At 45.0% G+C, this 22500-nt stretch overlaps 1 protein-coding gene across 1 annotated transcript in view; it reads right to left on the bottom strand.

The window, feature by feature from the left end:
• Positions 1-22500, bottom strand: part of KIF2A (kinesin family member 2A) — a 2798933-nt gene that overhangs the window by 2459751 nt on the left and 316682 nt on the right. Inside the window, exon 2 of the mRNA XM_044063819.1 lies at positions 15389-15483. Coding sequence (XP_043919754.1) covers positions 15389-15483 — 95 coding nt within the window. The remainder of the gene's footprint in view (positions 1-15388; positions 15484-22500) is intronic.

Below are 22500 nucleotides of genomic sequence, written 5' to 3'. Positions count from 1 at the left end.
TGTCTGCAAAATGCAATTACTGGTTCCAGGCACTTTGTGAAGACCCTGGGCGCAGTAGATAAGCCAAAGGGCAGTGCAGAGAATTGATAATGCATTAAGCCAGCCTTGAATCTGAGGTATCTTCTGCACGACTGCCTTACTGGGACATGCAGGTAATGCCTCTTTTAGGTCTAATGTCACCAGCCAAGCATTCTTTCCCAGCATGGGCAGAAGCTGCTGCAAAGTCAGCATTTTGAATTTTGGAATGTCCAGGTATGTGTTCAAAATTGATAAATCCAGTACTGGCCGCCAGGCCTGGTCCTTTCTGGGTACCAAGAACAGTCAAGTAAAAACAGTGTCCTTTTTCCTGTTCTGGTACTGGCTGAATGGCCCCCATATCCATTAGGGACGCAACCTGTTTCTGTGCCTCTGCCCATTGATTTTTGGGCAGATCTGTCCAACTGTTTGCCACTGGCAGAGTATGGAAATGGAATCTGTATCCCTGTGATACTATGTTTAGTACCCACTTGTCCTGGGTTATTAACTTCCAATTTTGAGCAAAAGGTGCTAATTTTCCCTTTAAGGGTGCTACCAAAAGATAAGTGCTTGGTGTAGGCAGAGGGAAGTAATTGGGACTGTTTTCTGTAGGTTTGCGCTTTATCTCCTGAAGATTTGGAGGTAGAAGCGCCCCATTGCTTTGACCTGTATGAATCTTGCGCCTGGTACCTGGAACCCTTAGGGCATCTGGATTTGCCCCTTTGAGCTCTGTCTGACACAGGAAAGGACCAACTCTTTGTAGGCCAGTGTCTACTGAATCTTGGTTGCTGCACTTGTAAGAAGTCTAACAGTTTGCAAAGACTTAGCTTTGTCTTCCATTTTCACCTCTTCTCCCTTAATACCAGAGTGTCATTCTGTAAAGGTGCATCTAGCAATTTAGCTTTAACATGATCAGGCAAATTTTGTTCCTTTAGCCAGGCATGCCTCCTAATCACAGATCCAGTAACTGCATCCCTGCAGGAGGCCTCTAAGGAGTCAAAAAGTACAGTTTTGTACCTACCATAAATGTAGATGTCCGAACAGGATAGCATCTGCAGTCCTAACAAATGGGTTGTCCTGTCGTCAGGCAGCCCTTCGGTCGGCCGGATTCCAAAGTCTGGGTCTGGCCTCGGCTGGTGTCGCACTTCACCCGACGTCATCTCTGCTGGTCTTCGGGTATAAAGGCATCAGCCGACGCCATTTTCCTCAGTGTTTCTTGCCCCAGATGCCAGTAGCCCTCTTGGATAGCTAAATTTTTGGGTAAATGCCAATGTTTCCCCAAAAAATAGAAGGCAAACACAAAAAATATGCATGTATGTACATATATACAAACAAATACACCATAAGAGATCCCCCCAGCTAGCTATTAGGTGGGCAATACCCTAGGAGTACCACAGAGGGGAAGGAGGGTGGGTAATCCTGACTGCAGATGCTATCCTGTTCGGACATCTACATTTATGGTAGGTACAAAACTGTACTATGTCCTTCAAGGATGCATCTGCAGTCCTAACAAATGGGTAGAATACCATAGCCAAACTAGGGGAGGAGGAGTAAGAATTATGGTGTACTTAGGATCCCTTGCAACACAGCAGTGGCAAACCCTGCTCGGGATCTAGAGTATAGAGGTAAGATATAATGCTTGGCAAATGTATGCACGGAGGTCCAAGTAGCAGCCTCAATAATGTCCTTGGTAGCCACTCCTCGTAAGAAGGCTGTGGTAGTGGCTGTAGCCCTTGTAGAATGAGGCCTTATGTTCTGTGGAATTTGCTTTCCATGATAGGAGTAACAGAATCTTATGCAATTTCCTATCCACTTGGAGATTGTCTGTTTGGAAATTGCTTTTCCTTCCCTTCCTGTTGCATAGGCTACTAGGAGCTGGTCAGTTTTTCTATTACCCTTGGTTCTGTCCAGGTAGTAGCGCAACTGTCTATGTACATCCAAGGTATGCAGCAGTCTTTCCCCTTTGTTCTGTGGATTGGGAAAGAAGGTAGGTAGCTGGATTGCCTGGTTTAGAGACAGTCTGGATACCACCTTAGGCATAAATGTCGGATTAGTTCTCATGGACACTCTATCTTGATGGAAGATTAGGAAGGGTTGTACTGCCATTAAAGCCTGTAGTTCCGAAACCCTTCTTGCTGAAGTAATTGCCAGTAGGAAAGCAGTTTTCCAGGATAGGTGTTGAAGATCTGCTGTTGCTGCTGGTTCGAATGGAGGGAGTGTCAATTTTTCTAGCACAAAATTCAAGTCCCATGCTGGTAATGGTGGTTTCCTAGGAGGTTTTACATTCTTAATTCCTCTGAGGAACTGCCTGAGTAGAGGATGTGAGAAGACAGGTGGATCGAGGCTGTATTCTGCAGAAATAGCTGATGCATGTATCTTGATGGAGGAATAGGACAGGCCAGTATGTAGGAGCTCTGCCAAATATTCCAGGATGTTGGCATTATCTACCTTTGACACATCTTTTCCTCTTTCTGTACTCCAAATGACAAACCTTTTCCATTTCCCTGCATAGTTCCTTCTAGTAGAAGGTCTGCGGGCCTCAAGGATAATGTCTTTAACCCTTTGGGATAAATCTGGGTTAGAAGTTCTTATGTAATGTTCCAGGCAGTGAGTTGCAGAGTTTTCAGGTTTGGATGCAAGATGTTGTAGTTGCACTGAGTCAACATCAAAGGAATTAGGGGTAGAGTCCACGTTTCCCCCACCCCCGAGACATGCTCCTCAGTAATGGATACCAATGTTGTCTTGGCCAATTTGGAGCTATCAGAATTATCCTTGGCCGTTCCTCTTTAATTTTCAGTAGTACCTTGTGCATCAAAGGAAGGGGTGGAAATGCATATGCTGTCAGGCCTTTCCAATTGAAGGATAGAGAGTCCACCTTCCAAGCAAGAGGGTGGTATGTCCTTGTGCAGAATTTCTTGAGCTGGTGGTTGAGTGGAGATGCAAATAGGTCTATTTGTGGCATTCCCCATTTCTTTGTGATGGCCTTGAAGATGTCCGGGTGTAGCATCCATTCGTGAGCATCCGAGGTAGTTCTGCTTAACATGTCTGCTAGGATGTTTTCTTTTCCCGGTACAAATATTGCTTGCAATTGAATGTTGTAGCTCAGAGCTATATTCCACAGGTCCAGAGTCATTCGGCATAGGGGGTATGAATGAGTGCCTCCCTGTTTGTTGATGTACCACATGACTGTGGTGTTGTCTGTCCTTATCATCACTTGGCCTTCTTTGAGGAATGGTCTGAAATTCTGGATTGCTAGTTTTACTGCCAGCATCTCTTTTTGATTTATGTGCAGGTGTAGCTGATCTGGAGTCCATAGGCCTTGAATGCACTTGTCCAGCATGTGTGTCCCCCAACCGAGGTCTGAGGCGTCCGTTGTGATGGTTTGGCTTGCTTGAGTGTTGTGGAAGGACAATCCTGGGTTTGCCTGACATGTCTGAGCCCACCATAGGAACTCTTGTTTCAGGCATGGAATTAGTGGTATTTCGGTTTCTAAGCTGTGCTTGTGTTGAGACCATAAATTCTTTAGGTACCACTGTAGCTTTCTCATGTGCAGTCTGGCATGGGGGACCAAGATTATGCAGGATGCCATGACACCCAAGGCCTGCAGTACTTTCCTTGCTGTTAGTTTGTTCTGCTTTGCAAGTGTCAAGAAGTACCGAGGACGTTGTTCTTGTTTTTCTGCAGTTAGGAATGCCATCTGATTTACTGTGTCCAATTCTGCACCCAAGAATGTTATTGTCTGGGATGGTATCAGTTTTGACTTTTTTAAATTGACTGTGTATCCCAGAGCTTGTAGTAAGCAAATGACTCTTTGTAAATCTTGTGTCAGCTTGCTTTTGTTGTCCGCTTGTATCAGGCAGTCGTCCAGGTATGGATAAATTTGGATTCCCTGAAGCCTGCAATGAGCGATTACTGATGCCAGGCATTTCGTGAACACTCTGGGCGCAGTAGATAAGCCAAAGGGCAATGCTGAGAATTGATAATGCTCTGATCCTGCAAGAAATCTGAGGTATCTTCTGCAAATTGGTCGTATGGGGACGTGCAGGTATGCACCCTTGAGATCTAGAGTTACCAGCCAATACTCCTTGCCCAGCATGGGAAGAAGTTGGTGTAGGGTCAGCATTTTGAATTTTGGAACAATGATGAATGTGTTTAAAGCGGACAGGTCGAGAATAGGTCTCCAACTGTTTTCTTTTCTTGGTACTAGGAAGAGTCTGGAGTAAAATCCCTTGCCCTGTTCTGTAGGTGGTACCCTTTCCACAGCTCTCATCTTTTTTAATTGAGCCATTTGTTTTAGGGCTTCTGACTTTTGATTTGGTGGCAGGTTTGGCATTCCTCTTTTTGGTAAGGTGTGGAAATGAAACCTGTAGCCTTGGTCTATAGTTTGCAAAATCCAGTTGTCTCTTGTGATATAGTGCCAGTTTTTTGAAAATAAGGCTAATTTTCCGCCTAAGGGTGCTACTATTTGTTTTCTGGTAGGCGGTGTTAGAACCAAGTCACTGTGATTGTCCTGTTGCAGTGGCAGTGGTTGTATCCGTGCCTCGTTGGTTATTGCCTTGCCACTGGCGTCCCTGTAGGCACCTCCTCTGGATTGATTTCTGCCTCTGGAACGCCTATTCCTGCCTCTGATTTTTAGAGGAGTCTGGAAAGGACCAATTTTGGAAGGCCTGCTCCTGCTGAACCTTGGGGCTGTACCTGTAAGAAATCTTTAACTGTTTGTACAGATTTTGCCTTCTCTTCCATTTTCTTCATTACTTGTTGGGCAGGAGAACCAAATAGACTGACCTTGTCCATAGGAGCATCTAAAAGCTTTGCTTTAACATGATCCGGCAAGACCTGCTCTTTCAACCATGCATGCCTTCTTATAACTGTGCCAGTCATGGCTGATCTAAATGAAGCCTCCAGTGCATCATAGCCACATTTTAAAGAATGGTTACTAACCTGCTGAATGTTATTCACCATTTCTAGAACATATTTCTTATCTAAGGAATCAGAGGACAGTTTCTTAGTTAACTGATCAAGCATAAACTCTTGGTTTTGGATCATATGAAACTGACAGTTCAAAGCTCTAGCTGAGAGAGTAGCGGAGGTGTATACTTTTTTACCCCATCTCTAAGGACCTGGATTCCCTATCAGAAGGGAGAGGGTTTTTAGCTGAGGTCGAAGCTACTGCCTTAGGCCCCTGGGAGATAGTCTCCGGATCTGCAAAAGGAGCCTTGTATAACTGGTGATGAGTGTCCGGTACCCTGTAGAACCTGTCGGGCTTAGCAGGGGCTGGAGGTAAAGTATCAGGAGCAGTGCAAACATCATTAAATGCATCATCCACAACAGGAAGAACTGGAGGTATAGCTAAGGGCCTATGCTGCGGTAAGTGTAAAAAGGTCCTAAGCCTTTTTCTTGAATCTGAGAAATCTTGTCCCTGCCATTGGAATTGCTCTCGCATGGCATGTAAGGTTTCCCCAAAGGAAAGGTTTCCCCAAAGGAAAATTCCTCTGGTGGAGAGGCAGAAGGAATAGATTCTTCAGCATCAGAATCTTCATAAGTAGAAAGAGGAGCCTCTGGGTGGTCTGTAATGTCTGAGTCATCATCAGAAGAGTCATCTGAAGAGCCTGGCTCAGGGGGCTCTACTCTAGGTCTCTTTTCTGGAGGTTGTGAGGCCCTGTCTGGGTGAGATTGGGATCCTCTTATTAAAGAGATGAGATCCTCTGCCAAAGTAAGCATTTGTGAACTAGAGCTGGGCCTGTGAGAGGGGGGCTTAACAGGCACTGATTTAGCAGTTTTGGCTGCTTTAGCCCTGGCAAAGGCCTTTATAGACATGGTTGCAGGAGGCCTAGCAGCACCACGTGCTGGGGTAGAGACATCCAAAGGGATGGTGTCCGATAACTCTGGAGAAACCACATTAGTAGGCAAAATTTCTGAGGCCGATTCAGCTAGGGTAGAAGGGGCCTCGGTAGTAGTCATGGATTCGGCTGTAGATTGAACCGTTTGCTCGGTTTCGGCCGAAACCGAGACACTCGCGGTTTGCTTTACCGTGGTTTCGGTCGAAACCGCAGACCGCGAGTGTCGGTCCTTTTCTTTGCGTTTTTTAACAATTTGGGTAGTCGGAGGATCCGACGGCATAATGTACGCAAAGTCTGAGCCGAAAAACTGTTCAGCAAACTCCGACCGACGCCTAAGCGTTCGTCGTTGAAGGAAAAACAGGCTAAACAAGCTGCTACGTCGTGGTCTGGGCCTAAACAAGGTAAGCAGTAAGAGTGGAAATCTTTATGAGGTATTTGTTTCCCACAAGTTAAACAGTTATTTACTTTTTCTGACATCGGCTGAGGCAAGAAAGAGTCCCCAAAGGGGTACTTAGCTTTTAGAAGTCTTCGAAGTTGTATTCGGTAGTAGTAATCTCTGGATCTGACCGACCGGCACTTGCGAACAGCTTCTGCTTGGGGCGCCACGCGGCAAGAAAGACTGAGGAAAATGGTGTCGGCTGATGCCTTTATACCCGAAGACCAGCAGAGATGACGTCGGGTGAAGTGCGACACCAGCCGAGGCCAGACCCAGACTTTGGAATCCGGCCGACCGAAGGGCTGCCTGACGACAGGACAACCCATTTGTTAGGACTGCAGATGCATCCTTGAAGGACATCCACATTGCAAAGTATGCTTTCCAACCTGTTCAGCTGCATGCAATAATTCTTGCAATTCTTTATTTTCTGTTGCATGCAATAATTCTTGCAATTCTTTATTTTCTGCACATTCAGAAATCATCATTTTCTGTTTCAGCAATCCCTTAACATGTTGTTGATACTTAAGCATATGAAATTGACAGTTTAAGGCTCTGATTGCCCAGGTTGCAGATGTATAAACCTTTTTTCCCCATCTGTCCAGTGCCCTTGAATCTCTGACAGACGGGATAGGATTTTTTGCTGTTGAGGTCTTAACTCCCTTTGGACCCTGTGAAATAGTTTCAGGATAAGCAGCAGGGTTTCTAAATAAAAATTTATGTGAGTTAGGGACCCTGTAATATCGGTCAGGCTTACTATGAGCCGGAGGTAAGGAGACAGGGGTCAAGCTGGACTCCAAAAACACATCATCCACAATGTCTAAAACGGGTAATGGCCAAAGGCCTGTGCTGAGGGAGAAGGAAATCCCCAAGCCTCTTTTTTGATTCTGAGACATCTGGACTCTCCCAGTGAAAATGCTCCTTCAAAGTATGCAAGGTTTCCCCAACTGAATAATCCTCAGGAGAAGAAGCAGAAGGTATAGGCTCCTCTGCATCAGAATCCTCATAGGGAAGTATAGATAATTCCTGATCAGAAGAGGAATCAGAAGAAACAGAAACCTGATCTGAAGATTCATAATCAGTGTCTTGCCTAGGCCTCTTATCTGGAGGGGGATGGGTACCCCTGATCAAGGTAATAAGGTCTTCAGCCATTTTGATCATCTGTTTTTTAGGCATAGAGGCCTGTGCACGTGGCTCAAGCATCGTTTTTTTTTTCTTTTTCGTTTTAAAGGTTGCTTTTGTCTTTGGTTTTGCAGCTGTCGTCGGTTTGATATACAAATGTTGAGGTCTGAATGCACCCTCAGAAGCCGGTGCCTGCTCAGCAGCTCTGGACACATCCGAGGGAGATACATCTGTCGGTCCAATACCTTGAGTATCTTGCAGCATGCTGGACTCCACGAGTGTCGGTAGAGGCCTGCGACTCTAAGGTAGCGGGTATCAGGGACGGCGAAAGCACCTCACTGAGTACTGGCGAACCGGAGACTGGCTTAGGAGAAGCTTCGTCGGTTTTGGATCTCGACTGCCCTTTCTCTGTCCTTTTCTTTGCGTTTTTTATGTACTCCGGTAGTCTGATTGCTATCAGACGACATTTCTGGGTAGTTAAATCGGTTTCCAAAATACTTTGAGGCAAAAATATACAGACGCTTAGTGCGTTGGTTAAATCTAGTACAAAACCGACAGCCAGGCACGTTGTGATCATGGCCTAGGCAAGGAATACAGTATAAATGGAAATCCTTATGGAGGTATTTGCTTCCCACAAGTAATACAATTATTAACTTTTTCTGACATCGGTATGGAGCAAGAAAAAAGTTTCCCCAACGGGGTACTTGGCTTTAGTGAAGACTTCGGTTCTGAAACTCAAACTTGAATATTTCAGTAGTTGGCCGAGCCGACCAGCACTTGCGAAATGCTTCGGCGTCAGGCACCGTGCGGCAAGAAAGACTAAAGAAAATGGCATCGGCTGCATGTTTTATACCCCTGACGACCTGACGTCATGGAAGAGGAGACAGCAACCGATGCAGGACCCAAGAATTTGGAATTCAGGCTGACTGAGGGCAACCTGCCAGCAGATTACTCAAATGTAATGACTGCAACAGTGAAACACGAACATCTGCTTGATGAGAGGGAGTGAGAAGAGAGGTGTCTCAGTGCTGTAATAAGCAGAAGTGGCTGAGGCATGGATCTTAATGGAAGAGAAGGCTAGACCTCCGTGGAGTAGGTCTGCTAAGTAATCCAGGATGACAGGTAAGGAGGGCAGTGCTGTGTCCGCTCCTTTAGAGTGAATCCAGGAACACCTTTTCCACTTATCAGCATAGGATTTCCTTGTACTCTGTCTTCAAGAATGACATCCAGCACCTGCTTGCTTAGGCTGGCCACTGGAGGAGAATTCAAGGAATAAGCCAGGCTGCAAGGTTCAGGGTTTGCAGTTGCGGATGCAAGATCTGTCCCTCCTGCTGAGTGAGGAGGGGTTGGGATCTGCGGTATGTGCCATGGTGGCACTGGTGACAGACTGCACAGTACTGGGTACTAGTGTTGGCGTGGCCAGTCTGAGGCAATCAGGATTGCACTTGGTCTTACCTCTCTTATCTTGAGTAATACTCTTGTAAGAAGAGGCAGAGGGGGAAATGCATAGATTGAGAGGTTTACCCACTGGAAGGAAAGGACATCCACTTTCCAGGCCTTGCTGTGAGGTGTCCTGGCGCAGAATTTGCTGAGCTGGTGATTGCAGGGGGAGGTGAAAAGGTCCACCATCGGGGTCCCCCATTTCTGGGTTAGAAGGCTGAAGGTGCCGAGGTCTAATTGCCACTCGTGTGGGTCTAGGAGATTTATGCTCAAGTCAGCTGCCAAAGAGTTTTGTTTGCCTGGCAGGATTTGAGCTTGCAGGTGAATATGCATAGCCAAAGCAGTGTTCCAGAGTCATGGCTAGCCTACAGAGAGGGTAATAGTGGGTTCCCCCCAGCTTGTTGATTTACCACATCACTGTGGTGTTGTCAGTTTTTATTAGAAGGGGTCCTGGTGAGAGTAGGGACCTGAAGTTTGTCAGAGCATGTTGAACAGCTAGCATCTCTTTTTGGTTGATGTGCAGATGAATTTGGCTTGGGCTCCAATGGCCCTGAATGCACTTGCCATCCAGCTAGCCGCCCCAGGCATAGTTTGATGCGTCTGTGGTTAGGGTCTGAGCGCTGTGGGGTTGTGTAAAGTCCCTTGTTGTGATTTCATGTTGCTGCCCACCAAAGAAACTCTGTCCTTAGACAAGGTATGATGGCTTCCAGGTCCTTAGAATGTTGGCACCAAAGACTTTTTAAGTACTACTGAAGTTTCCTCACAGGCAGTCTGGCATATGGAATTAGTAGAATGCAAGAGGCCATGAACCCTAGAGCCTGTTGGATTTTCCTTGCAGATAGATGGATTCTGGTGGCCATTTGAGCAAAGTTGCCTGTCAGATAGGCTTGTTTTTCTGGAGTAAGGAATGCCATCTGGGATGCTGTGTCCAAGTTTACTCCCAGGAATACAATCTTTTGACTGGGGACTAGTTTGAATTTCTTTTTGTTGATAGTGTACCCCAGGGAGGTTAACAGGTCCTTCACAAACATCAGGTGGTACAATAGCTTTTCCTGACTTTCTGCCTGAATCAGGCAATCGTTCAAGTAAGGGTATATTTGAATCTTTCTTTGTCTGCAATAGGCAATGGCTGGAGCAAGGCATTTTGTGAAGCCTCTGGGAGCAGTGGATAAGCCAATGGGAAGTGCAGAGAGCTGATAACACATAGATTCTGCCCTGAAACATAGATATTTTCTGCATGAATCCCTGATAGGGATGCGCAGATAGGCTTCTTTTAAGTCTATTGTGGCTAACCAGACATCTCTGGACAGCATAGAGAGAAGCAGCTGAAGGGTGACCATTTTGAATTTTGGTACCACCAGGAAGGTGTTTAGAATGGAAAGATTTAAGACTGGGCGCCAGGTGCCCTCTTTTCTGGGTACCTGGAAAAGTCTGGAATAAAACCCTTGGCCTACCTGTTCTGCAGGAACAGGCTGCATTGCCCTTATGGAGAGCAGGAATTGAACTTGGTTGTGTGCCTCTGCCCACTGGTTTGGATGAAGGTCTGGGAACCCTTTTGGGGTTGGCAGCGTGTGGAAATAAAATTTGTACCCCTGGGATACTATGTTGAGGACCCATCGGTCGGTGGTGATGGAGGTCCAGTATTTTGCATGGTGGGCAAGTTTTCCTCCTAGGGGCACGAGCAATTGGGCAGAGGAGAGGAGTGGAGTTGAGAAGTCATTGTGAATTATTTCAGTAAGGGGGTGGCTTAGCACTCCGTTTTAGAAGTGGAGGTACTCCATTGCTTAGATCTCTGCATACCCTGAGGCTGTAATCTTGGGGGTCTGACTCCCCTGGGTCTAGTTTGAGATGGCCTTGAGGGGGCTGGAAAGGACCAATGTTTCGAGGGCAATGCTTACTGAATCTTGGAGACTGCACTTGCAAATAATATATTTGACTGTCTGCATAAACTTAGCCTTTTCTTCCATCTTTTAGCACCTCTTCAGCTTTGGTGCCAAAAAAAATTGTACTTGTTTAAAGGAGCGTCCAGTAATTTTGATTTGACATGATCAGGCAAGGTGTGCTCCTTAAGCTAAGCATGCCTTCTAAGTACAGAACCTGTGACTGCTGCCTGCAAGATGCTTCTAGATGTCAAACCCACATTGCAGGGTATGCTAGCAGACTTGGCTTGCAGAATGCATAAGCTCCTGTAATTCTTTATTTTCTGCACAGTCAGGAAAGGTAGATAATTTTTGCTTAATAAGTTCCATAGTACGTTGCTGGTATTTCAGCATGTGGAACTGGCAATTGAATACCCTAATGGCAAGAGCTGCAGAAGTGTATACTTTTTTTTACCCCATCTGTCTAAAGCTCTGGAATCCCTGTCCGAAGGAGTGAGATTCTTAACTGTAGTTGCTTTTATGCCTTTAGGCCCTTGTGAGATTACCTCTGGGTCAGCAGTAGGATTTTGTTAAAAGAAATTTCTGAGTCAGGGACTCTGTAGTACCTGTCTTGTTTCCTTGGAGCAGGGAGTAAAGTATCAGGAGTTAGACTGGATTCCATAAAAATATCATCCAGGACAGGAGGCATAGCTAAGGGTATGTCCTGTGGCAAATCTAAAAATTCCCTGAGTCTCTTTTTGGACCGAGGATAAATCCTGGCATGCTCTCTCAAACGGTGCAGGGTTTCCCCAAAAGAAAAACTCCTCGGAAAGGAAAGCAGAAGGAATGGATTCTTCTGCATCTGAATCCTTAAAAGCAGATAAAGGCATGTCTGCATATTCAGAAACCTTAGAGTCGTCAGACTCTTGGTCAGTTAAAGCTGCTAGGGACAGGTCTCTTTCTCTTAGCAGAGGAAGACTGGCTTCCCCTAATCAGCATGATCAGATCTTCTGCCATTTTAAGCATTTGAGATTATGGCAAGGAAGCAGGTGCTTGAGTTTGGGTCGTCATTTTTTTAGGCGTAGGTCGTACTCTTGGCCTTAGAAACTCTGCAGTTTTAGAAAAAAACTGAAGATGTGAAAAAAAGTCTGTGTCGAATATCTGTAATATGAAGAATGTCCTCAGAAGCCGGTGCCTGCACAGCTGCTCCAGACCCATCCAAGGTAGAGACATCCGCAGATTCCATAGTCAAAGAAGAGTTCTGCGACATACCGGACTCCGAACGGGTCTCGGTAGCGGTCTGCGAATCCATCGAAGTGGGAATCAGGGGCTGCGAAAGCACCTCATTGAGTACCGGCGAACTGGCGACTAGCTTAACGAAAGCGTTGGCGGGAGTTTTGGAACTGTGCGGTCTGTTTCTGTCTTTATCCCTACGTTTTTTCGGAAGATCGGTAGACGGATGGCTTACCGAAGCCATTTCGGAATACGGAGATAGAGAGCAAAAGTATTTAGCAACAATAAGGGCCCGACAACGAAAAGTTTGGGCGTTGAACAAAGCACAAAACCAACAGCAAGATCCATCGTGGTCTGGGCCTAAACAGGTGTCGCAATAAGAATGGAAATCTCAGTGTGGTACTTGCTTTCCACAGGCGAGACAATTAACTTTTTCTGGCATCAGTTAGAGCACGAAAAAAGGATCCCTAATGGGGTACTTAGATTTAAAAGACTTCAGGATGATTCAATTCGGAAACAAAAACTCAGGTAGCAGCCCACCGGCACTCGTGCGAACTGCTTCTGCTTCGGGCTCCACGGCAAGAAAAACTGATGTTATGGCGTTGGCTGCCTTACTTTATACTACTGATGACCTGATGTCAGTCCTCCAGCGACAGCAACCGATGCAGAAATACTAAGTCTCTGGTATTTGGGCAGAGGGCTACCCTGGCAGGGATAACCCAAATGTGATGACCGCAACAGTGAAACACAAAGAACATCCGAAAGTGTTATGAGCCTGCTCTGAAGCGAAGGAATTTCCTGCAGGATTCCCTTATGGGGATGTGGAGGCAGGCATCTTTTAGATCTACGGTAACTAAACAGGCATTTTTCGTCAGCATAGGCAGCAGCTGCTGCAAAGTCAGCATTTTGAATTTGGGGACCACCAGGAAGGTGTGCAGAATGGCTAGATCAAGGATGTGGTGCCAAAATATGTTTACCAACTTGTTCAGCAGAATGCATTAAATCATGTAATTCTTTATTTTCAGCACAGTCAGGAATCAACATAATTTTCTGTTTAAGTAATTCAATAATATGCTGCTGATACTTCAACATATGGAAATGGCAGTTTAAGACCCTGATGGCCAAAGTAGCAGAAGTGTATACCTTCTTACCCCACCTGTCCAGGGCCCTGGAATCTCTATCAGAGGGGGTAGGGTTTTTGGCAGTAGTAGCCTTAATGCCTTTGGGTCCCTGTGAAATAGTCTCTGGGTCCACAGTAGGATTCTTAAAGAGGAACGTGTGAGAGTCAGGTACTCTGTAATACCGGTCAGGTTTCCTAGGAGCTGGAGGTAAGGTGTCTGGGGCCAGGCTAGATTCCAAGAAGGCATCATCTACAATGTCCAGTATAGGGGTTATAGCTAAAGGCCCGTGTTGAGGTAGGAGTAAGAATTCCCTAAGCTTCCTTTTGGAGTCAAGAGTAATCCTGGCTTTCCCAGAGGAAATGCTCCCTAAGAGTGTGCAAAGTTTCACCAAAAGAGAAATCTTCTGGTGGGGAAGCAGAGGGAATCGAGTCCTCTGCATCAGAATCCTCATAGGTAGATAAGGGCAAATCTTGGTCATCAGAAGAAACAGAAATTTCAGAATCTCGATCAGAAGAATCAGAAGGAAAATCAGTTCTAGGTCTCTTAGAGGGAGAAGGTTGGCTTCCCCTAATTAGAGTAATAAGGTCTTCAGCCATTCTTATCATTTGCTTTTTAGGCATATGGACCTGACCATGCGGTTTGCACGTCAGTTTTCTAGGCGTGGATCGAGTTTTAGGCCTTAAAGAAGAAGATGGTGTTGGTTTAATATGCAAGTCAGTAGGCCTGAATACACCCTCAAAAGCCGGTGCCTGCACAGCAGCTCCGGACCCATCAAAGGTAGAGACACCCGCAGGTTCCATAGTCGAAGAAACATCTCGCGGCATACCAGACTCCGAATGGATCTCAGTACAGGCCTGTGAATCTGAAGTAGCGGGTATCTGGGGCTGCAAAAGAATTACTGAATACCGGTGAACTGGCGACTAGCTTAACGGAAGCATCGCGGGCAGCTTTGGACCTATGCGGCCTGTCTCTGTCTTTATCTTTATGTTTTTTTCAGAATGTCGGTAGTCAGATGGCTTACCGAAGCCATTTCTGGATAATTAAACAGAGTACCAAAATAGTTTGATGCAAAAATGAACAGTCTATGAATAGTTTGAGGATTGATTAAGGCACAAAAACCGACAGCGAGGGACATCGTGGTCTGGGCCTAAGCAAGGAATGCAGTACGAATGAAAATCTTTATGAAGTATTTGCTTTCCACAAGTAATACAATTATTTACTTTTACTGACATTGGTTTAGAGCAAGAAAAAGTTTCACCAACAGGGCACTTACCTTTTTTGAAGACTTCGGTTCTGAAACTCGAAAATGAAAATTTCAGGAGTCGGCCGACCGGCACTTGCAAACTGCTTCTGCTTCGGGCACCACAAGGCAAGAAAAACTGATGTAATGGCGTCGGCTGCATGCTTTATACCCCTGACTACCTGACGTTATGGAAGAAGAGACGGCAACCGACGCAGGACCCAAGACTTTGATAATCAGGCCGGCTGAGGGCTATGTGCGAGCAGATAACCCAAATGTAATGACTGCAACAGTGAAACACGAAGAACATCTATAACACACATTCACAAGAACTGAAAAAGCAACCAAATTACACAATAAAATAGGACCAAAGGGAAAAGACAGCCCTTGTCCAGCAATAAAAATCTAATCATTTTACAGTTACCAAGCTGTGTACAGCAAATTAAACAATCATCAGAAAATATTATGAAAATAAGTTAAACATTCTGACCAGTGAAAAACAAGAAAGCTAATAATGTTATACTTTTTTTCTAAACTACGCAAGTATTCATTTCGCCCTAAGAAATCTGCATCAGTGTCCTGGCTGTGGTATCTTCTGCATGGAGTCTATATGTCCCTTCTGTGTAGATACAGGTATTTATCAGATCAGATTTCCTCCCACTTCCCAAAGAAATGTAGTAAGCAAACCTCCAAAACGCCCAGGGTATGTGTGTGAGAGTCTGTCCTTAAGGACTGGAATGCAATCCTGAATGGATAAAGTTGCAACAAAAAAGTAAATGAATGCCATTTTAAAGTTAAATTAGTGTGTGTAATTCTTAAACTCGCAGTCTCTACACTGAAAGGATGGTAGAGCCTACTACAAAATAAAATGTCAATAATAAACACAAGGCTCAAAATTTAAAGAATGAATACAAAGGACAAATGAGTCACTTATTGGGTGAATAAGAAATGCAAAATAAGATCAGCGTTTCAGTCCTCCCCACCAAGAACTTTGGAAGACTATAAAATGTTACACTTATCACATCCAAGTGATAAATCAATGGCCAGCTGTCTATACAGAAAGTGGACATATTAATTCTTCTTACCTCTTTGCCTTTTGTATCGCCATTTTCAATCCACTCTACTGTAACACTTTCATTATCTTCATTTAGTGAGGTAACCATAGCCTGATGGATTCGTCCTAGAAGAAAGACAATACAAGTTTTAAACAAACATGGCATTGTCTTTAAAAGAAATATTTTATCTGCAAATGCTCAACTTCTTCAAAAAACTGTCTTAGAGGTATTAGTTAATGGTCCATTTTTTTTTTTTTTTTTTTTTTAAACCTAAAATGCCATACAATTCAGCAGGTGACAGTGGTTCACACACAGACAACAGACAGACGGACATTATCTCTGTCTCTCCAGTGAGACAAACCATACAGGAAGCACTTAAAACAGCTGTTGACATACACCAAAATTAAATAAAATGAACATCAACTACCCTCGAGTTTTCTTGCTATAGTGCATCATAGTTTTGCTATCTGTATGTAATTTTACCAACCCTATAGTAAAATCAAGTCTACTGGATTTTATCTAGTTTTTTTTTCTCATAAGAATATGGCACTTTACAAATCACAAATATTGCAGAAGTTCACTAAAACACTACAACCTCACATACTAAGTTTAACATAGTAACTACATAAAAGTATCCAATATCTGAAGGTCAGAGCCGGATCCAGCAGTAGCCGACATAGGCAGTCACCTACTGCCCTGTGAAGGCTAGGGCCCCCAACATCAATAGCATTTAAAAAAAAAAAAAAAATAAATAAAAAATGCTATTTACTTGTAAAAAAGGATCAACATCCAATAGTTTGCACTGTTGTGCTCTGCCTCTGCTTGGCTTCTTCAACTTCCAGGTGTGTGTGTGTGTGTGTGTGTGTGTGTGTGTGTGTGTGTGTGTGTGGGGGGGGGGGGGGTCAACTTCAAATTCTGGGCTATACTGCAAGCCCCACTTCAGCAGGTGCAATGGTCTGCCTCCCCCCTGCCTGACTTAATAGTTCAGTCTGGTCAGGGTTCAGCAGCAGGTCATACAGGCGTACACACTGGCAGTTAAAACCATTGTGTTTGTGTTACCTTGCTGCACTTTTTAAGTGATCACCATCTGCTGGCCAGACCGACGTGAACTTGGCCCTTGCTCCACTCCTCATTCAAGAACGATTGAAGTTTGAAGAAGTCCATTGCTGTCAATGCTGCAGTGGTGGTGGTATGTTAAATATTTTGCTGTATTCTTGTAGACAGTTGCAGCCTCTGCAGTACTTCTCTATTTTTTGTTTGGTAACCAGGCTGCAAAGGCAATGGATGCAGGTCTTGGGTCTAAGGCAATGGCATTAGCAGTACTTGCTGATTCTGAAGAGGTTTTTGGGGAAAGTTTTCATTTTAGTGCTTGTGTATGCAGACAAAGTACTGAAGGGGTCGTTGGGGAAAACATTTAATTTTTGTGCTTCTGCAAACATGGACAAAGTAGGCAAAGGATCCTTGGGGGAACAGATTCATTTCGATGCAATTGTGTGCTTATTATGTATACAGACTACTGAAGAAGTAGTTGGGGAAAGAACATCTGAAAGTGTTATGAGCCTGCTCTGAAGCGAAGGAATTTCCCGCAGGATTCCCTTATGGGGATGTGGAGGCAGGCATCTTTTAGATCTACGGTAACTAAACAGGCATTTTTCGTCAGCATAGGCAGCAGCTGCTGCAAAGTTAGCATTTTGAATTTGGGGACCACCAGGAAGGTGTGCAGAATGGCTAGATCAAGGATGTGGTGCCAAAGTATGTTTACCAACTTGTTCAGCAGAATGCATTAAATCACTTCATTTTCAGCACAGTCAGGAATCAACATAATTTTCTGTTTAAGTAATCCAATAATATGCTGCTGATACTTCAACATATGGAAATGGCAGTTTAAGACCCTGATGGCACGTTGGGGAAAATGTTTCATTTTTGTGCTTGTGCATACATGGAAAAGGAATTAAGGGATGCTTGGGGGAAATGATTCATTCTAATGGAATTTCGTCCTTGTGCATACATGGACAAGCTAGGTAAGGGAGCTCTGTGGGAAATGATTCACTCAGAAGTCATTTGGTGCTTGTGCACAAAAGTACAGTTTTGTACCTACCATAAATGTAGATGTTAGAGTGCACATACAGCTGCAGTCATAACAGATGGGTTATCCTGCCGTCAGGCGGGTCCTCGATCAGCCGAATTTCAAAGTCTAGGTCCGGCGTCGGTTGTCGTTGCTTCTTCCCTGACATCAGTGCGGCAGGGGTACAAAAGAGGCAGCCGACGCCAATTTCTTCAGTTTTTCTTGCCCCAGATGTCAGGTGCAGCCAGAAGGAAGGCAAACATAATGTTATGCAAAGATGCAATGTTGATAAATCAAAAACAGTAGTTGCAAGCAAATACACCATAAAAGAATACCCCAAAAAGGTTATATGAAAAGTGTTTGTCATAAGGCCTGTCCTAAGAGGGGATGGAGGGAGGGAAACCCGGACTGCAGCTGTATGAGCACTCTAACATCTACATTTATGGTAGGTACAAAACTGTACTATGTTCATCGTGCATACAGCTGCAGTCATAACACATGGGTAGAATCCCAAAGCTAAGTAAGGGTGGTAGGCACTAAGTGGAACTAGGAGGAGCTAGGATGCCCTGCAAGACTGCTGTGGCAAAGCCCGCTCTAGATTTTGAGTATAGTGGGAATTGATAGTGCTTGGAGAAAGTGTGCACTGAACTCCAGGTGGCTACTTCCAAAATGTCCTTGGTAGGGACCCCCCTGAGGAAGGCTGCAGAGGTTCTGTGGCTCTGGTGAAGTGGGATCTGATGCATGCAGGCACAGTTTTTCCATGAAATGAGTAACAAAAGCGTATGCAGTGGGCTATCCATTTTGAAATTGTCTGTTTGGAAATAGCCTTTCCTTGAGCACCTGCAGCATAGGACACAGAGTTGCTCAGATTTCCTGAATGGCTTTGTTCTGTCCAAATAGTAACGAAGTTGCCTGTGAATGTCCAAGGAATGTAGTAGTTTTTCTCCTTTGTTTTGTGGATTAGGATAAAAGGTAGGTAAGTGGATAGTCTAATTCAAAGCTACACTGGATACTACCTTTGGCATAAAGGTAGGGTTGGTTCGTAAGGAAACTCTGTCCTGATGGAAAATGATGAATGGCTGCACAGCCATGAGGACCTGTAGCTCCGAAACCCTGCGTGCTGAGGTGATAGCCACAAGAAAGGCGGTTTTCCATGACAAGTACTGTAACTCTGTTGAAGAAGCTGGCTTGAAGGGAGGAAGGGTCAGCTTTTCCAATACGAAGTTGAGGTCCCAAGCAGGGACTGGTAGTTTCCTTGGGGGTTTTATATTCTTTGCCACTCTGAGGAACTGCCTTAAGAGAGGATGAGAGAATAAAGGAGGATCTGTGTTGTATTGTGCAGAAATGGCTGAAGCGTGGATCTTGATGGAGGAGAAGGAAAGTCCATTGTTTAACATCTCAGCTAGGTACTGTAAAATTTGAGGTATATTTATTACCCAAGGATTCTGGCCCTTTTCTTGATTCCAGGCACAAAATCGTTTCCATTTGGCGGAGTAGGCCTTTCTAGTAGAAGGTCTTCTGGCCTCCAAGATGATGTCCTGCACCTCCTTGGAGAGGAGAAACTGTTGGGAAATCAAGGAATTCTCCATGCAGCTAGATTTAGAGTTTTGAGATGGCTGTGAAAAGTTTTGTAGTTGTGCTGGGACAACAGAAGAGGGACTAGAGGTAGGGTCCATGGTGGGGAATGTGTCAGGCTCTTCAGGAGCGGATACCAGTGTTGGTCTTGGCCAGTCTGCAGCAATGAGAATCATTTTCGGCCTCTCTGCTCTGGCTTTTAATAGAACTTTGGGCAGCAGAGGAAGAGGCGGGAAGGCATAGACTGTCAATGTTGCCCAATTGAAGGAAAGTGCGTCCACTTTCCAGGCCTGTGGATGATAGGTCCTTGAATAAAAATTTTTCAACTGGCAATTTCTGTGGGTAGCAGAGAGATCTGAGTCTGGCTGTCCCCATGCCGGAGTTATCTTTGTGAAAACTTGAGGATGCAACTTCCATTCGTGTGGATCTGTCATATTTCTGCTTAGGTTGTCTGCCAGTGTGTTTTCCTTCCCTGGCAGGAATTTTGCCAGTAGTTGAATTTGCAATTCCAGTGCTGTGTTCCATAGGGTCATGGCTTGCCTGCACAGGGGGATGAATGAGTTCCCCCGTTTGTTTATGTACCACATCACTGTGGTGTTGTCTGTCCTTATCAATAGCTGGCATGGATGCAGTAGGCCTTTGAAGGTCATAATAGCCTTTTGCACGGCTAGCATTTCCTTTTGGTTGATGTGAAGATGCTTCTCTTTTCGGGTCCATTTTCCCTGAATGCACTGATCTGTCATGTGTGCTCCCCAGGCATAATCTGAGGCGTCTGTTGTGATGATTTCAGTTGCTTGAGGTACACAGAAAGGAAGACCTGTGTTTCTTTGGCGAGCTTGAGCCCACCACATAAATTCCTTTTGAAGGCATGGAATGAGTGGTATAATTGCTTCCAAGCTGTGACCATAAGTTCTTTAGGTACCATTGAAGTTTCCTCATATGCAGCTTTGCACATGGGATTTGTAGGATGCAAGATGCCATGAATCCCAGAGCCTGGAGGACTTTGCTTGCAGTTAGCCTGGTGTAAGTTGCCATTTTTCTGAAGTATTGAGACAGTTGCCCTTGCTTGTCTGGTGTGAGGTAGGCCATCTGGGTGGTTGTATCCAAGCTGGCACCCAGGAAAATTATTTATTGAGAGGGTATTAGTTTTGATTTCTTTTTGTTGACTGTGTATCCCAGGTAGTTCAACAGTTTTATTACAAACGCCAGGTGTTGCAGTAGTATGCCCTTGCTGTCTGCTTGGATCAGGCAGTCGTCCAGATATGGGTATATTTGTATCCCTTGTAGTCTGCAGAAGGCGATTACTGATGCCAGGCATTTCGTAAACAGTCTGGGCGCAGTAGATAAGCCAATGGGAAATGCAGATAATTGGTAATGGGTTGAACCTGCAAGAAATCTGAGGTATCTTCTGCAATCTTGTCTGATAGGGACATGCAGGTATGCCTCCTTGAGGTCCAATGTTACCAGCCAAGACTCCTTGCCCAGCATGGGAAGAAGCTGATGTAATGTGAGCATCTTGAATTTTGGCACCTGTAGATATGTGTTTAGGATGGATAGGTCTAAGGTAGGTCTCCAATCTTTGTCTTTCCTTGGTACCAGGAATAGTCTGGAATAAAACCATTGACCTTGTTCTTTTGCAGGTACCTCTTGAACTGCTTTCATGTCCATGAGAGCTGAAATTTGTTTTTGTGCCTTGTCGTTTGTAACAATATGCCAATTTTTTGAGAATAATGTCAGTTTTCCGCCCAAAGGTGTTGCCATTAAAGCTTTGCTTGGCAGGTGTAGGGGGAAGTCGTGTCTGTTTTCTAAAAGACTGATCTATCTTCTCCACCTCTTGGGGTTGGTGCTTGCCACTGTCTGGCTCTGAAAGATCCTTGAGGTTGCCCTCTACCCCTTGGACGCCTGTATCTGCCACTTTGAGGTCTGTCCGTGGCTGGAAAGGACCAATTGTTTGAAGGCCAGTTTCTGCTGAAACGTGGAGGCTGTACCTGCAGGAAATCTTTCACTGTTTGCATTGATTTCGCTTTTTCCTCCACTTTCTTTAGCACCTCCTCAGCTTTAACACCAAACAATACATCTTTTTGAAGAGGTGCATCTAATAATTTAGCTTTGACATGATCTGGTAAGGTTTGCTCTTTGAGCCAAGCATGCCTACGTATGACAGACCCCGTAACAGCAGCCCTACATGAGGCCTCTAAAGCATCAAAACCACACTGCAAGGTATGTTTACCCACTTGCTCTGCACCATGCAACAAATCCTGCAACTCTTAAATCTGGTTGTTCTGGTTGTGTCATCTTGCTTTTCAGCTGAGAAATCAAAAACTGTTGATACTTTAACATATGGAACTGACAGTTTAATGCCCTCATGGTTAAAGTGGCCGAGGTGTACACCTTTTTCCCCCACCTTTCTAAAGCTCTGGAATCTCTCTCTGAAGGTAATGGGTTTTTAGCAGTGGAGGCCTTAATTCCCTTGGGACCCTGTGAAATTGTTTCTGGGTCAACAGTATGGCTTTTATATAGGAACTGGTGAGAATCAGGAACCCGGTAATACATGTCTGGTTTAACAGGAGCTGGAGGCAAAGAATCTGGATTAAGGCTGGCTTCTGTGTACACATCATCCAATATATCTAAAACAGGAGGGATAGCCAGAGGCCTATGCTGGGGGAGCAGAAGAAATTCCCCGAGCCTTTTCTTGGAATCTGAGTAATCTTGGCCTTCCCAGTGAAAGTGTTCCCTCAATGTATGCAGGGTTTCCCCAAAAGAGAAGTCCTCAGGGGGGGAGACCGAGGGAATAGACTCCTCTGCATCAGTCTTCGAATGGAGAATAGGCATAATCCTGGTCCTCAGATAGATCTGAGGTAACAGAAGCTTGATGTGAGGAAGGGCAGTCTTCCTCTAATCTGGGCCTTTTGTCAGAGGGGGGTTGAGAACCCTTGATAAGAGTAATCAAATCCTCAGCCATTTTAAGCATCTGTTTTTTAGGCATTGTGCCTTGAGAGGGGGTCTGAGGAACCTGTTTTTTGGTTTTCATGGCTGCTTTAGATTTAGTGAAGGCTTTAACAGAGAAGGAGGAAGGCCTGAAGACCCCTTGAGAAATGGCAGGCCTGTCTAAATTCTGAGTTTCCCCGCCAGGAGTGGCGTCGGTATCTGTAGTAGGAATGGGGGCCGAGGAGCCTGCGACCTCAGGTACTGAAGACACCGGTAATGCATTGTCATCGGTACTCAGGGGCTGCGTAGGCGCCTCGCTGAGTACCGGAGAACCGGTAGTCGGCCTTAGCGTGGTTTCAGTAGGAGGTGCGGACCTCGTATGTCGGTCCTTATCTTTACGTATTTTGCTCAAAACTGGAGTCAGAGTATCCGACAACATAATATAATTAAATTTTTTGCCAAAAAAGTGAAGGGCGAACTCCGCCCGACACTTAGTAGTGCGCTTGTTGAATCTAGCACAAAAACTGCAGGCCGAGACGTCGTGGTCTGGGCCTAAGCAAGGTACACAGAAAGA

The sequence above is a fragment of the Protopterus annectens genome, chromosome 2.part2, assembly GCF_019279795.1.
Source record: "Protopterus annectens isolate FY-2018-M chromosome 2.part2, PAN1.0, whole genome shotgun sequence".
Taxonomy (NCBI): Eukaryota; Metazoa; Chordata; order Ceratodontiformes; family Protopteridae; genus Protopterus; species Protopterus annectens.
The sequence above is the reverse complement of the archived record's forward strand: the minus strand, read 5'-3'. Positions and strand labels throughout refer to the sequence as shown.